This window comes from Rhinichthys klamathensis, unplaced genomic scaffold (assembly GCF_029890125.1).
Source record: "Rhinichthys klamathensis goyatoka isolate OS25496 unplaced genomic scaffold, OSU_Roscu_1.1 h1tg000325l_1, whole genome shotgun sequence".
Lineage (NCBI taxonomy): Eukaryota > Metazoa > Chordata > Actinopteri > Cypriniformes > Leuciscidae > Rhinichthys > Rhinichthys klamathensis.
The window spans coordinates 3,173,489-3,191,085 of record NW_026606840.1 but is presented as its reverse complement, the minus strand read 5'-3'; the positions used below and the strand labels follow the sequence as shown (position 1 = coordinate 3,191,085).

Below are 17,597 nucleotides of genomic sequence, written 5' to 3'. Positions count from 1 at the left end.
AAATAACCGTTATGATGACTTCATTGTTATTGTTAACTAAAACTAAAGTCTTAAAAACTTTTTAATCTAAATTAAGCCGCAACAACATGTCAACTACCCCTAATTAATTTGCAACTACATGTTAACTACCTCTCATTAATTCACAACTACATGTCAAATACCTTTCATCAATTTGCAACTATACATGTCAACTAACTCTCATTAATTTGCAACTAGGCCCTGACGTAGGCAATATACCAAAGTTGGCTGTCGGTTTGGTGTGTCCCCACCTTTTGCAGATATTAAGCAGAGAGTCTACTAATACTCTAATGACTGGTATTTGACATGTAGTTGCAAATTTACTTATTATTAGTAGAATGTCTAGAATGGACTATCAAAACAAAGTGTTAACAAATATAAATATTAGATAAAAAAAAAAAAAAGCGTTTTTTTTTTTAAAAAACGTTGCTTTGAAAATGAACTGAAATAAAATAAATATTGTATTTTATAATTAATAGTAATACTGCTAAAACTAAAACTGAAATAAATGAAAGCTAAATAGAAATATTTAAACAACGCTCACAAACTAATAAAAGTGACAAAACCACATAACCAAATTACTAAAATTAAAATTGAAAATATAAAATGAAAAGCTAATTTCCTTTATTCTTTGAACATTTTTTTATATCTATCGAAAGTGCTGCAATAGCAGGGTGAAAATTGAAAGGAAATACAGTAAAAAAAAATGTGGTGATGTATGTGGCTAAAACGTTGGGCAGAAACAGGATGCTTAATCAGAAGTGAAAGGAAGTAGATCTGCACAGTCCTGAGATAACCTTAAGTACATGTATTAATGTTATAAACAAAATAATTGAGTTCAGACAGTTGAATTATTGAAAATTATTGCAGGGCCACTTCGGAAAATTAGACACCTGAGGTCTGCACATTTTGCTTTGTGTTGCGGGTGCGTTATCACCTCAGTTGTGCATTAATTTATGATAATTCAGTGGCCTGTTGTCAATTATTCCTTACTTAACCATGGAGTGAAAAGGTTATGTTGCATTTTCCGTCATTAACAACAATCAAGGCAACTACAAGAGCTGTTTACCTGAGAAAACAACATGAACTCTTGTTGAATTGATCAGCACTAGGACGAAAGGGCACCACTTCAAAAGCAGAATGACTAATATAAATGCATCATTTTGAGCCATTGGTGCTTACTTGAATACATTAATTTTATTAATAAGATAACCTACAGCTAACTTTTACAAAATATGTTTTTTTGTGTAGATATTAAAGGTGCCCTAGAATGTTTTTTTTTATTATTTTATAATGTTTCCTGGGTTACCCTTATAATGTTAGTATGTTTTTTAGATAAAAAATAATCATAATTTAGAAATAAATGGCATTTTTCCTAGCCTGCTTTTAGCCTCTGATTTGAACACTCTGTTTGAAGGGGCGTGTCTGCTGTGGGATTCAGTGTAACTGCGGCCACTGCTGTGATTGGCTGACATGCTTGCATATGAAATAGCTACGCATTACATGTGAAACTCTCTCCCGAATACTTTTACTACTGCTATCATACGTTTTTACTATAACAGCTATCGAGATTAACGAATCGTGAGATGTTTTTAAAGTATTTAGATCTATTCCCATCACATAAAATGTTGCCGTGATGAGCATTGAGCAGATGACAGTGTGTTGATCGCGAGAATGAAGATCTTATCATTGCAAAGCAGTTTCTGCACTCTCTCTGCTTTCACCAATGCAAACACGATGATGTAAATACAGTAAGAGCTTCGTTGTGCAGTAACGTGCGTCATTGATTTCATAACGAGTTTGGCAAGTGTCCAGATAAACTCGCGCTGTGTGGAAAGATTTTTCTTTGATCGCTTTCTGTATATAATTTGTTCACAATTTAAATACGATTATTTTCATCCTACTAAAAGAAACGATGTGAAGCTGATATTTTAGTCACTGTCTTGACTTACTGATGCATAAACAGTATTGAACGATTTTGAGAGAAAGATTACCTGTCTGAACTTGAACAATTACACATCAGAAAGTGTTGCTTGGTAGCTCGATCCGAGGCCAGCTCTGTATTGGCCCGAGTTGAGGAAACAGTCGGTGAAATGTTTGGAAATTTCCAGAGAAAATAAAATTAACCCATTGTTTCTTCAGAGGCTCAGATGAAGGAACTAAAAAATACTTTTGTGTTCATGTGTACATCCACACTGAGCAACTGCCATGCTTCGGCTGCGCAGTTCCGCCTGGCATTGAGGGCTGGCATTATGCAAATATTTGGAGGCGTACATATTAATGATCCCGACTATTGCGTCACAGTCGGTATTGTGTGGAGAACCGACCGTTTTTCAGGGGTGTTTTTCATAAACGTGAATTAAATGAGAACGCGAAAACAGTCCAGTTTGAGATTCACTCTATGTCATGTCCATGCACTGAACTCTTGTTATTTGACTATACCAAGGTAAATTCAATTTTGAATTATAGGTCACCTTTAAAAATAAAAAGTGTAATAATCATTTCAGGGTTTTTCATTGTTTGTTAGTCCACAGGTAACAACATGTCAGTTTTCTTACCAGATCCCGCAGGAAGTCCCACTTTTTGGCACCCATGTCATACAGTCCAACTCCCCCATCCATGAAACAACAGACAGCGTGCCCGGGTGGGAGGGAGAAGGCCTGGTTCTGTGAAAGAGTAGGTGGAGGCACAGCCTCGCTAGTGGAGGAGGTGTAGTGATTCTTGGAAGGGGAGTTCGAGCTAAAGGCTGAGAGCGATAACACCAAAATCAATATGAGTCATTATGATGCCGTACACAAACACATTTACATAAGTGCTAAATGGTGAACATGAAACCACATACATTTCTTTGCTGGCGGGGAATTTAAAACATGAAGTGCATGGAAGCCGGTTTTCTTCAGTTTAAAGTTATCCAGAGGTGTCGCTCTTGATACGTTCCAAACTCTTAGCACACCAACTTGAGAATCTTGAGAATTCAATATAATAAGATAAAAAAAAAACTTTAACTGATGCGAATATGCAAATATGACTGAGCATTCCATTTCAATCTACACCCCAAACTGTAAATGTAATTAATAATTAAATGATAGTTCTAAAATCAGATCAAAGCTGGTCTAAAGCTTAAAACTACTATTTCCCACTGGCCCTTCTGTGTGTGTTTATCTTACCCCCTGTGATAAACATGCCAGGGGCACTGGGCACCCAGGCCAGACACTGCACGGAGGCAGCAGCACTGGGGAAACTAAAGGTAGTGATGCAGCATAGAGACTCAGAGTCCAGCAGTCTAATGCCATTGTGCATGTTGGCCACCAGTAGGTAGTCTGTGCTGAGAGGGTCCCACTCCAGAGCTGTGATGGGGTCTTCCTCATCTGTGCCTTCTAACGACTCGGGCCGCAGTACGTGCTTTTGATTCTTTGAGCCTAAGGTGATATAATTAAAATAAATGCATGTTATTGTTCAGGTTAGACCTGGGCACTATTATCTCCTTCCCTGCCATTAACACTATTTTCCATCATTTATGACACAACACTTTCCCACCATGGATGCCTTTTAACCTATGTTTTCACTGTTATACAGTAGGGGGCGCAGTTACGCATCTCCTGAAATAGTGCAGCAACTACGGATCCGAAACAAACGAGGGAGGAGCGGATAGAAGACTGCTTACACGCAATAAGCCAATGTGATGATAATAATAATAATAATCTGGAATAAAATGTTTTTTGTTTGTTGGTTTGTTTAAAAGCAGATGCTCTGTACTTTATTATGGTATATTGACTGTATACTGTTTACACATTCATCAAGTTTAAAATGAAAGTTTAGTGAATATGATAAAAAAATGCTGGAGCTGGCAGGCAACTTCTTTAGAAAGTGGTGGAGGGAAAAAAAGTCGATAATATGAACTCTATATAATCTAGATATAGTTCATATCATTAGTTATATTATTGTTGTTTTTAAATCTCTGTTGATGTTAGATTTTTATTTTATTTTTATTAAAGGAAAAGTTCACCCCAAAATGTAAATTCTGCCATCATTTACTCATTCTAATGTTGTCTAAAATCATGTATGACTTTCTTTATTCTATGCTACAATCAAAGAACATATTTGAAAAATGTCTCAGTGTTTTGTTATTTTTTTGTCCATAAAATGGAATTCATTGATCACCAAAATTGTTAATTTCCTGTCATGATTCCTGTCTTGTGTTCCCCTGTCTTTGCATTAGCTTCCTTGTTTGTTACAACAGCAACCCTGATTAGTTCTTTATTGTTCCCTCAGGTGTTCTTGTTTCCTTGTCATCTTGTAAGGTTCCCTGTGTATTTATAGCCCTGTGTTTAAGTCAGTCGTTGACTTTGCTGTTTGCATTCCTGTTCAGGATTATGTTCCTGGTCCCTGGTTGGATTATCTTTTCTTTTTTTTAATGTTTTTCTTTAATAAACATTTGCTGCATTTAGATCCTCGCCTTACCTCATCTTTGCCACCGATGTAGCAGTTACCAACATTCGTCAAAATATATTCTGTGTTCCGCAGAAGAAATAAATGCATAAAGGTTTGGAATTACATGTTCTTAGCATTAACACATGAACCAACATAAGCAGTTACAGTACCTGGTTGAAAGACGGACAGACTGCCATCAGTGTGTCCAAACACCACTTTTCCCTTCTTCAATGGATGCCAGCGGAACAGGCAGATATCCGAGAGGAAACTGTGAGCCTCCTTATGCACAGTGACTCCTGAGTCAGGCCCAGAGATGGACCAAATGTACAGAGGACCCCGGTGGGATACGAACGCAACGCTGTCACCTGCATTCCAGCACCAGCTTAGAGAAGCTGGGATACCTGGGAAATATCCATTTAGACAAGTTTAAGACCTCACATAAACAAAAGTCATAAACAAAAAGAGTTTCTTATACAAAATATCTTAGGATTCAGTTAAAATTATTAAAAACTGTTCATCTTTAGTCTGAGAAAAACTTGCATTTTGAGTGGTGTCTTGAAAGACACATGCTGTCAGGTGGAATATGTGTCTTGAGCTGGTGTGTATTTCTTAGGACACTACAATAGGTGTGTGGGCAGTGGTACCTTTGGTGTTATCTAGCCGTGTAATGGCCTTCTGCTCGGCCACGTTCCAAATAATGAGCAGGTTATCAGCACTTGCACTAGCAAACACTTCAGGGTTGTGTGGACACCACGAAATAGCCGTGATTGTCTTCTTGTGTTCAGACATAATCGCTCGCAGCTTAAACTCATTATATCTGTGATCAAGCTGGAAAGACACAATTCAATCAGTTAAATAACATAAAAAGTCACATTAGTCACATTTTTGGATTCAGCCAAGGAGAATAAATAGGGCAGCAAACAAGAAGGATAACACGGGGAGAGCAGATGGAGCAAATGAACCAATAGTCAGGTAACAAGAGGGCGTGGCCAAGACTAAAGACAGACAGAAGAGCACATGGCACACAGAAACAAATAAAAAGTCAAAACAAACACAACAAAAGCCATGTGCTCGCACAGAAAACAAGACAGACAGAAGTGCATGGAGCATGGATGTCAGGACCCCGACATTGAAACTGAACCAAGACTAGATCAAAGTGTCAGGATCCAGACACCATGCCTCGCAACTGCAAGACACAGGTCTAAGAACGCACTGCCCAGAGAAAAATCCCAAAGTTGTACGCTCACAGAAAACACGAGACAAACACATTCCCTTTACCATATTTGTTGTGCTCTATATGTATATGCATATATCATCATTTATTACTCTTATTGAAACTCTCAGGTTGCATAAAAAATATCTTCATTCATTTGTGTTTCGAAAATAAACAAAAGTCTTATGAGTTTGGAACGCCATAAGGGTAAGTAAATGACGAAATTTTAGTTTTTGGGTGAACTATCCTTTTAAGTTAATTTTGTCAATAAAAAAGGAGAGAGCAATTTACTTTATTAACAGTCCATTCATTGTTTACTATAATTCATATTCAAACAGTTTGCACTTACTTGGTACACATATATAGCAAGCGTGGCACAATACGCAAACCTGTCCCCACTGGCAGCACACACGTCTTTATTCCAGGGCTGACATCCAGCGGCCAGCAGGCCAACCTGCTTCACCTGAGACATCTTTACCTGGACAACGAGACAGTAACGGCAATAAGGATCTGTGATGTGGTCCATTGGTCTCAGCATTTATAATAAAAGCACAGTTGTTGCAGTTGTGAAAACAGACATTAAATTTGACATGGAAATAAATGTAACTTTATCTAAAAGCATCTGATTGATGTTACTGTGAGCGATTTATCCATGCATGTTTTTAACTTGATCTTCTGCTGATGTATGTCGACATTCATTTAATGTTTTTTTTTTTACTGACAAAGTTCGAGAGGAGCATGTTCAGATTATCAAACAAATTAGCACGGGAGGAGCACATTCAGTTAATCAACTGAATTAGCACGACAGGAGGCATACAGTATATACAGCAGACATACTGTCCCACGACAGTTTTCCAGCATCCCTCCAGTTTTCCAGCCCTCACCTCGGACAACATGCCAAATACGCATAACCTTAACACTAACTTGTGCAATACTTAAACCCGCCCCATTCTTACAATCAACTACAATGTCCATCCAATCAACAACAGATAGATAGAACCATGTCCCCACCCAACATTTTTTTCCTGTTTGGAATGGATAAACCATTTCACTCTGATGTGCATCACAATACGAAATAAAAGATTTACCAGTACTTCTGTTATGTAGACCTCAATGTTCTCTCTCTCTCTCACAACTTAAAAGCACCCTTTGAGCTCATTCATGTGAAGTAAAAAAAAAAAAAAAAAAAACACTTTCAAATGCATGTCTCAAGACACCTGCATTCTGTTCCATTCCGCTTGCACTGCGTCTATCTGTTTTTGAACACAAGAACGTGTCCAGTGTGAGCGGCCCCTTAGGGTGACACTAGCGAAAAACAACCCTCTGTTTGATCTAGCTCTCTCTTCTTTACATTTGAAGTGATAAGGCTACATCAGATGACTTAAAGATCGTCACGCAGCTCCTACCTTTGGTTCATTGTGATATTTGCTGAAACAGCACAGGCTTTCCATGTCTGCTATCCTCTCGCCTTGACAGACGCAAAGCCAAACAGGGCTCTGCAATAGCGACTACAAGAAAAATAGCCGTTTCAATAGTCTGTGTATGACTGTTGCCCAATGTGTGAGTGCATGTATATGTAAAAATGGGGGTAGAGAAAGAGAACCTGCTCATTGACTGGTGCAGGCTGCTCGTGTGGGAGAGGTGGCTGGAGACGAGAGTGATGGAACAGCTCCTGCCGGTAGCCAGGCAACAGCAAGATCCCTTCATTTAAACTCCCTCACTTACCCCCCTCCCTGACATACGTGCAACCACACACCTCATCTCACCCCTGCACAGCCTCCTCAAAGGTGTTTAATGGTGCTCCCTTTTGCCTAATGATTAACATGCTCCTCTGTCCAGCATGTATACACGACCACAACACAACACGTCACATGCACAAACTTACACAGCCTACATTGCACATACAGTCAGCAAGACAGTGCACCGTAATTAGGGGAAAAAATCGAATTGTGATTTTACTGATAAAAATGTACATTTAAAATGTGATTTAAAAAACAGGTTTGCTGTGCTTGTTTATAGGGCCACACAATTTGGGATTACACAAATGTTGTGATTATATATCAAAATGTCTATAAAACAAACAAACAAATAAATAAATATTATTTTATTGTTATTATTACTAAATAAAAATATAAAAATGACTAAATAAAAAAGAAACAAAATTTTACAATTGCATCATTTCACTGTATAGAACTACCATGCTAATATTTAAGGCTGTCGTAATTTCTTCATTTTCAGATGTTAAAACATAACATTTTATTTTTGACGGAAAACCACAGGGAGCGGGAGCCCTTGGCTTAAAGCATCCCATTTATTGATAAGCTTCTAACCTCTGGAATAGCCTTTTTGAGGCTAAGACACACACACTGGGTGCTTCTCAATTCTTATTTGTGCATCCTCGTTTCCTTTCCTCGCTTCCTTTCCTCGCGTCTCAGCTCCACCCCCTGCAGGATGCGAGGGAAGGTTGCAAGGAAAGAAAATGAGGATAGAGGAATCGAATGAAAGTTTTTTTTATACTTTGGAATACTTGATCACTCGAGCGTCACTTCACTGCGTCATCAGCAGCGCTCAAAGGACCTGCCCTTATGTTGTTGAAGTTTGGTTATTTAAGAAATTAGTAATAAATAATAATAAAGCAAGATACCCTGTTGAAATATGTGAGATGTGTGGTTTATATAAACTGCAATGGTAAAGTATAAATTAAAATGATTGTGACGACGTGAAGGGGGGGGGGGAGATTTATATGTGCATCACGTTTAGTCGATAAAACACTTCCGCAAAGCATACAACTGTGCATCCTCGCTCATAGCTCCTCTGGAAGCCTCCTCACTCCTCGATCCTCGCCTCCTCACGGTGCAATTAGAGAATTGAGATGTCCTTCAAGATGGCTGAGCTCGATCGGTTTCCGGTCATAGGATGGAGGACGGAGGATTGAGGAGATGAGGAGGGATATTGGGAACCACCCTCTCTCTCTCTCTTTAAATCTAGATTAAAGACACATCTCTTTAGCCAAGCATTCACACATTACTTCTCATACAATACTACAATTATATCTGATGAAATATACCAAATACACATGATCATTTTTTTTGCTATGAACAGCAGCTACACAAATTGTTCTTCTTTTGCCTTCCAAGTTTTCAGGCGATGCAAACAAAGATTTCAGATGACAGCAACTTTGGATCGACACCCAAAACTTGAATAAACCTAATATTGTAATATTGTCCTTATAATATTGTAACATTATCCATAATCATTACGAGCACAAGTCGGAATTGCTGACTAAAGGCCCATTCAAACCAAGGACGATAACTATAAAGATAACTATAAACGATAACTATATTAGCATCCACACCAGCGCACAATATTGTTCTATTTATTCTAAGCGTGTGCTTGTCTGTCACTTTAACCCTAATGCACGAATTATGATAACCTCAGTCAGGATTTTCCTATGTGTTTTTATTCCTCTTAGTGCATGAAAAACAAGATTTTTTTTTTTGTACACATTTTTCAAAGAGATTTTCAGATGTCCACTTGAGTGGCGTTTATGGTTAAAACTGAAGAGATACTGTATTAAACATAATACAATAATCAAAAAGATATGTGTATATTTAACAAACTAATTAATAAAATTATATCAAATCAAAAAATATACAAAAAATATAAATGTGAAATATTGCAAAGGCAATTGACCTTCATACAAGTTGAACTTCGCGTATCTTTGATATTAGAACATGAGGACATGATTCCATCAAAAAAAATTTACAGCCTGTCAAGGTACAACTGTGGAAACCACTCAGATGCTCCCAGTTCAGACTTACGTGCCATCCAGAAACTTGCGCTCTGCAAGCGAATGCCGTCTTGTGGTAACATCTCAAAGAGGTACAAAATCTCTTTCTCGGACCTTTACCATGACTGTTCCCTGCTGGTGGAATGATCTGCCTAACTCAACCAGAGCTGCGGAGTCCGTAGCCAGTAGCCATTCTCAAGAAACGGCTATAGACGCATCTTTTTCGGCAGCACTTGATCCAGTAATACTAACACTTTCTCTTCTATTCTATTTTTTTATTTTTAAAAAAAAAAATATATAAAAAATGTCCTTGTACTGCGTTAGATTAAACTGAGACGGGTCATAGCACTTGCATATTGTTGTCCTACTGTTAGTTGAACTGCTTCTATTGTTCTCATTTGTAAGTCGCTTTGGATAAAAGCATCTGCTAAATGAATAAATGTAAATGTAAATGTCAATTTACCCTTATTAGCTGATAAACCTGATTATGTTAGAGATGGACACATTTCTAGCATAGCCCTCCTCTGAGAAAACCTAGCGATACGTTTTTTTCAATCTCATCTGAAATGAGCAGTGTTGGGGGTAATGCATTACAAGTAACATGCATTTTTGATGTTACAAGTAATGTGTTACAAGTAACGTGCATTACGTAATCAGATGTTTTATGTTATGAGTAAAGTAATGTATTACAAGTAACATGCATTACATAATCAGATTACTTTTTGATCTAACAAGTAAAGTAATTAATTACAAGTAATGTGCATTACGTAATCAATTACTTTTTGATGTTACGAGTAAAGAAACGCATTACAGGTAACATGCATTACGAATCAGATTACTTTTTGATCTAACAAGTAAAGTAATTAATTACAAGTAACGTGCATTACGAAATCAGATTACTTTTTGATCTAACAAGTAAAGTAATTAATTACAAGTAACGTGCATTACGAAATCAGATTACTTTTTGATCTAACAAGTAATGCATTACAAGTCATATACATTATGTAATCACATTACTTTTTTGATGTCAAGGAAAATGACATTCTAATAATACAAATACATTTATTTACAGTCAAAAAAAGTAACTGCAGATTAAGTATTTTCAAAAACAATATTCACAGTATAAGTATGAATTGTAGCTGAAATATAGCCATTGATGCATGAGGTCCACTATAGTGGACAGATGATTAATCAGACTTTTCTCCCAATCTAAAATCAAAACTTGGAAAATTTAACTGTGATAAGACTCATTAGATATTTCTTGATGCTGGGAATCGACACACAACGGCTTGCCACTTGGTTGCAATGTATAGGATGATGCACCAGGATCCACTGTAGAGGTTGATGTCCAACTATGCGATCAAAACCCGTGCAAATTCAAGAAAATGCTTTTTTAATAGCTGTCCACTGTAGTGACCTCTATGCATGAAAGTGTTTGCTCAATCTTGTTACAGCAGGATGGATTTTGATTGGCTGTCAATATTTTTATCGTTCATCAGTCGTTCTGTCATTCTGAAAGTGGTTCCAACAATATTGTTTCTCTGAGCCGTTATTGTTATAGCTGTGGTGTGATCTCTGCTATTCTTTAATGTTGAGAACGATTTTTAGAACTATATCTTAATCGTTATCTTTATAGTTATCGTTCTTTGTGTGAACAAGCCTTAACACATTCATTGTGTTAGCTTAACTGAATACATGAAGTTAACTAACCACATAACATTGACTCTATTATAGCATAGGCTATATTACTGCCGTATGGACATTACTTTGATACTCTGATCTCTGGCTGATAACAAAATCCTTCTTAAACTGGAACATTGAAACAATAATTTTTTGTTAAGCTGCTTTAAAACAGTATTGTGAAAAGTGCTATACAAATAAATAAACCTGAATAAGCACTTCTTATTACAAGTATGGGAAGAATGTTGGTGGACATTCCCGAATCCACACTAAAGCGACCCAAACTCGGAGCAGATGCAGAGATGGAGTTTGTCTGGAACAGCATTTACTGCGAACCGAGCCGCTCTGAGACTGCAAACATTGGAGGACAATGGGCTGCTCATTATCATTAAGAACATAGTGTCGCGCTTCACACTGAAACACACAGCGCATATATTTATTGATTAAATCGCAGCATTTGCAATTTAATAATACCGCTAAGCCATATCGCTATTATATCCATTCATCGCATATATAATAAGCTCCATTCAAATCATTTAGGTCTTCTGCAGTAAAAATGCATTGTAAATGCAAATGCAGAAAAATATAGAGACAGGAGAGAGACAGGAGATCAAATAGTGGGTGATCTTTGAGAAATGTGTTTGTGTGTTCATCTAAGATTGCGACCTTAGAATGCCACCAAATGCCACCAAGATCGTGACCAGCAGAAGTTTGGCTTTGTTAGTGATGTCACCCCCACAACACCTCCTACCCCTTCGGCTGGGCTGCGGGGGAGAGCGTGAGTGAAATGTAGACAGAGCAAAACACACACACAGAGGGAGAGCGAGAGATGGGCCACTCGTGAAACCGTTTCCTAGGCGATGAAGACTAACTCCAAGAGGCGGTTGAGATGAAGTGGCAGGAGCTCTGCTGGAGAGGGCGAGAGTGCCGGCCAGCATCAAACATCCTACACCTGGGTAACACGCACCGCATCGACCTACGTTTGCTCCCACACTACCAACATTCGCGTGAGTAACTTCTGTGAGTCACGCATGGCCCATTCATCTACACTGAAAAAACATTTAGAACATTAGAATAATGTTACAAATACAAATATAATCTTATAAAGTCCTTGATAAAATTGCCTCATGGCTATTTATTTACAAATAGCATACAAATAGCACTGAAATGAGATCTGTAATAACATTTGCATAATTTAGATAGCTCGGTAAGTGCCTCCCTTTCATTACGGACATAATAATACCAACATGCTTATCTTTGTTTACTCCAGTAAGATGAAAATGAACACATAGCCTGTTGCATAAATTAAGCAAATATATATGACTAGAGCCTATTCTCTGCAGAATTTGGTTTAATTTGTATTGAGACAGCATTGCAGCCAAATGACCATAGAAATCACACTGCATGCCACAGACTGCCGTTAAGTCATTTTCAATGCAAGCCTGACACAGACACTGTCCATTATCATGCCCTCCATATAAATCTATAAATAGACCAGAATGTCCAGGCTATTATTGTGTGATAATAAAACAAAGCCCACAACACCTAGACCAAAAACCCTGTCTGTAGGTTAGAGATTGTCACTATCAACCCAGAAACAGATCCGCTTTTTAGAATGAAAGCACTTTAATTGGTCTAGTGCAGGCAGTTGCTGTTGGGTTCAACTGAACTAAAAGTATATATATCTTTTTTTTTTTTTACTTCTTTTGAATATTGATGGAGCAACATAATTCTGTCATGACAACTCTCAGAGTGTTTGGCATGGTAATGGATATGAGAATGCATGTTGATATATTTGGTCTTGGTGGAATAGATCTGTTACACTGCTGCTGCTGCAGAGCAAGTACGGGATTTGCTACCACAAATACATACATGACACGCTGCTGTGAGCAATGAAGACATGCTGCTGCTGTACAATAGACCGTACATGAATTACCCATAGCAGATCAATAAAGGTGGAGGGTTTCTGAAAGCGCACTGCACTGCTAAGGCAAATGCTAACCAAGGATCTGAAGGTTGAACACGTAACCTCATTGGCTACTGATATGGCTGGAACCAATCAGCTGTGCCCTTTAGAGAATTATTGAGAGTGAGGAGTCACGTGCCGATTTGGGTTGATTTGGGCGGGGTCTGAGCCGGTCGGTCATGATGGTAGGAGACGCTATCGGTTGCCAGGGGCAACGCCTTCAGAACTTCACAGAGGCGCGACTAAACATTCCAGAAATAGCGAAAGAGAGACAGCGCAGCTTAGTGTTTGTTTACATTTTAGCGATACGCCGCAGTTTCTTTGGAAGATATGGCGAAGAAGGAAGAGAAACGAAAGGGGTTCTATCGGGAGAGACTAAATAACAATGCTAGCCAGCTTTATTTAGAGAAACTGCTTGTCAATAAACTGACAGCAGCAACAGCGAGCAAAGCATGATTTCAAAAGCAACACATTTCAGCACAGTTCGCCTTTTATTTAACACAAACGAACAAAATTAATACTTTGTTATTCAACTAGAGTTGTTTAATTTGTTATAGATATATCTGTACCGCGAAATGTTTTAAAAAGACACTTTTTTTAATGACGTACGACTCGCATTGACAGGAGAATGTCCGATCTGTCCGCTTAACGTTGCACGGCAGGTGCAAATGCACGTATCTGATTCATATCAGATTTATTTCCACATATGAATGAGGCCGGAAAACATCAGGTATGACTGAACTCTCGCAGTTTAACGTTACAGGTTTGGGGGTTTCTAAGTCTTGCACCCAGCCGCAGCAGAATTGTTCATAAGCTTCTAATGACTTAAAGCTTCTGAACTCTTGCATTGTAATGTGTAGGCAGTAACTTTAGGCACTGATACCATAAACCAGGTAATTGACTATGTCAGGGTATGTGAAAGGTGGTAGTGCTTTGGGTCATTCGTCCATTCTGTAGCAGGTTGTAGGGGTCCATGTTGTTGATGTCAAGTAGTTTCTCTAAATAACGCTGCTTGGTGTTGTTATTTAGTCTCTCCCAATAGAGCCCCTTTCCTTTTGCTTCCCCCTTCTTCATTTATTCCCAAGAAACTGTGCCTTATCGCAAAAATGCAAACAAATATCAAGCTGCTCTCTCTCCCTGTCGCTATTTCTCTCGGTCTCACTGTCAAAGTAACCATGACAACGGATAGCGTATCCTTCCAAGATGGCGACGCCTTCCCACAATGCAACGCGGAGTGAAACGCGTGACGTCACCTTCTCATTCTCAATATGATTGCAAGCGTTTGCGTTAAGAACCTTTTAGCCTGTGCCATCTAGAGTTTCATTACAGAACTTTGTATCTATAAAAAGTAGAAGTTTGTTTTCAAACCTATAGATCGTTTCTTTTGTTCAGAAACAGTATGTTGCATTTTCTTATTGGTACGGTTGGCTTTCACAAAGGCAACCTTTCAAAGCGTACCGTCCTCTTATTGGGCAGTTTCCTCTGCGTCATCCATCAAGATGATTGACAAGTTCACTCTATGAGCTTATTGTGGATTTATTTGTAACTGTCGAGACACACGCAAACACTATACGAATGTAGCCGTCATTCCCACTGTTACATTATATGTAAATTCAAACACGCACTCTCTGGATCTCCCAACGCTGTCTAGAGGTTTTCAGTGTCAAGACCTATGGTCAAGACACACGCGAACACTATACGAATGTCATAAAGGCATTATGATAATGATGATTATGATAATGCAGCTAGAGCAGGAATCAATGCTTCATCTGGACAGCATTCTTGCACGGAGAAGCGCAATTACACAACATTTTAAGATGAACAGGTGCTCTTTTAGTTTTCAACTGTGGTAACTATGTGCTCACTCACAGAATCAGACACTACTGCCATTTATATAGCACATTTTCCGTTATGAATTATAATATCATTTGTTGGTCCGTTGGGTCGGATCGCTTTCACACCTAAAGCCTAGTTCACACTACATGATTTTAAGCCCGATTTGCAAATCGTTGAGCTCACCGACAGGTCAGGGTGTTATCGCGTGCAAATCGCGGGGGATTAGCGGGCGATGAACGCTCGCCAATCTGTTAGTATGAAAGAGCCAACAACTCATCAAAGACGCTCGCAGATGCCTCGCAGACACGTCGCCGAGCCCAGAAAAATATCTAGCATGCTAAATATCCAGAGCTGTCGCACGACTCAACCTCACGTGATGTTATGAGCTACAGCCAATCAGAGCAAGGCATGGGTTGAGGTCACCGAGGAAAATCTTATTTTTTCTTTTTTTGCGTTTTTTTCTCAGAGCAAATCATCGCGCAAACAGTTTGCAGCAGTTTCTGTCTGACGTCCATATTCGCGTGTTGTGTTCTTCTTCATCTTCTTCGCTGGGTATTGGCGCGCGTGCTGTTTCGCAACTCGTGTAGTGCGTTACCTCCTGTTGCGGATCAATCACGTTGTGTCGTGTGGTGTGAACAGCTCAACAACTTGAGCACTCCTGATTTCACAGAGAGCAAGTCATGTAGTGTGAACCGCACAGTTCAGCCCGATGTTTTAAAATCATGTAGTGTGAACTAGGCTTTAAGCGAACCGCCCCAGAGTTCGTTTGCAATCGAGCTGAGACCACCTCGTTCAGGCGGTCACAGATCGATTGTTTTGGTGCTGATCCAAGCGCGATTGCCGTGTTCACATACCCTATGCCTAAACGAACCGAACCAAGGGAGAAAATGCACCAGGTTCCGAAACAAACGCTCAGGTGTGAAAACACACTGGGCTCGTTTGTTGCGGTCCGAGCCCTTGCTCGATTGTTCCCGGCGCCCCCTGCAGCGTCATCGCAAATGTGCACGGCGCATGATAGAAAACAGAACGCGGATCAATATGTTGTTTTTTTATTAATTTGGTGCTTTTGCGCAGCTGAGTGAACAACACAGGTTTACTGTGTGTGTGTGTGTGTGTTGCATAAGGTGGCTTTCTGCTGCTTGCAAACTGACCCTTTTGAGGAGACAGTGGATTTCCATTAATTTGTTGCCCAGATTCCACGCACTCACTCTCGCTGGTATCCAAGGTAAATCATCAATACTATTATCCCTTACATGTGTTTTATTTAACTAAATACATCATAATCAGCTAATACGCATGCCAGGTATAGGCCTAACTTTACTTCCTGAACAAGTGCGCACCGAGTCCGTGTTGCTTTCACATTCACGCAAACCATGAACACATTTGGTCACCTGTCTAATAAAGTACACGCAAGAGTGGCGTCTCTGTCAAGTCGTAAAGCTCTGTCAAGTCCAAGTTTGTCGCGGACGCGGAGCTCCCTGCATCACGAAAACACCACGCCGATATTGATCCTCGTTTTAGTTCTCCTTTTGTCCCAAAGTCTGCTTGCCATGATCCATAATGTTTGAACGAAACAAAATGTTTATGAAACTAAACATTAAGCAGTTATCCACATCTGTCGCCATGGTTTCTATGGCATTACAAGTGGAAACCAGGGATAACGCAGATATTACGTCATTGACAGGCCTGGGACGGGCACTTTTTAAAATTGTGAATTTCTCTGAATTTACAAATTCTTGGAAACATTTAGGATAATTTAAGTACATAATTGAAAGAAATATATAGTGCAAGGTTTTTTTTGGATATTTTGATACAAAATTCTTACATATTGTACCTTTATTTTAAAACAAATTTTACAACAGTAATAATATATAGGCTAATAGTATGTACAGTACATGTAGGCCTAACATATTTGGACACATTACTATTTTTTTATGTTTTTAAAGAAGTCTCTTATGCACATCAAGCCTGCATTATTTGATCAAAAAAAAAAAAAAAAATTTACAATTTAAAATAATGGTTTTCTATTTTAATGTACTTTAAAATATAATTTATTTCTGTGATGCCAAGCTGAATTTTCAGCATAATTTCTCTTCAGTGTCACGTGATCCTTCAAAAATCATTCTAATATGCTGATTTATTATCAATGTTGGAAAAAGTTGTGCTGCTTAATGTTTTTTTGGAGCCTGTGATACTTTTTTCAGGATTCATTGATGAATAAAAAGTAAAAAAGAACAGCATTTAATTAAAATATAAATTAATTTATAAGTCTTTACTATCACTTTTTATCAATTTAACACCAATTTAATTTATTTCAGAAAAGAAAAAAAAAAGACAAATATTGACCCTGAAATTACTGAACTTTTGAACGGTAGTGTATATTGGTACAAAATATTTCTATTTTAAATATTTTACATTTTTAAACTCAGAATCCAGAAAAAGTATCAAAGGTTATAAGTATATTAAAATAGAAAACCATTATTTTAAATTATAGTCATATTTCACAATATTACTCTTTTTTCTGTAATTTTATCAAAGGGGCTAAAGGTTCACAGAGGACTATTGAGATAATGTAAATATGGGGCAATAGTGATATGGAAAATGCAAATATATTGATATAACATGATGTTTTAGGTAACTTTAGAGTATCAAACTAACCACTA

At 38.3% G+C, this 17,597-nt stretch overlaps 1 protein-coding gene across 4 annotated transcripts in view; it reads right to left on the bottom strand.

Moving 5' to 3' along the window:
* Nucleotides 1–17,597, bottom strand: part of wdr17 (WD repeat domain 17) — a 42,429-nt gene that overhangs the window by 22,322 nt on the left and 2,510 nt on the right. Inside the window, exons 1-7 of one of the 4 annotated variants that reach the window (XM_056271809.1) lie at nucleotides 7,069–7,297; nucleotides 6,012–6,140; nucleotides 5,094–5,277; nucleotides 4,620–4,850; nucleotides 3,186–3,437; nucleotides 2,861–2,983; nucleotides 2,577–2,764 (exon numbers count right to left, since the gene is read on the bottom strand). In XM_056271809.1, the coding sequence (XP_056127784.1) occupies nucleotides 2,577–2,764; nucleotides 2,861–2,983; nucleotides 3,186–3,437; nucleotides 4,620–4,850; nucleotides 5,094–5,277; nucleotides 6,012–6,140; nucleotides 7,069–7,113 (1,152 nt within the window). In that variant the 5' untranslated portion in view covers nucleotides 7,114–7,297. Of the gene's footprint in view, nucleotides 1–2,576; nucleotides 2,765–2,860; nucleotides 2,984–3,185; nucleotides 3,438–4,619; nucleotides 4,851–5,093; nucleotides 5,278–6,011; nucleotides 6,141–7,068; nucleotides 7,298–17,597 lie in introns of those variants that run through there. The other 3 variants (XM_056271808.1, XM_056271810.1, XM_056271811.1) reach the window with 3 other exon arrangements.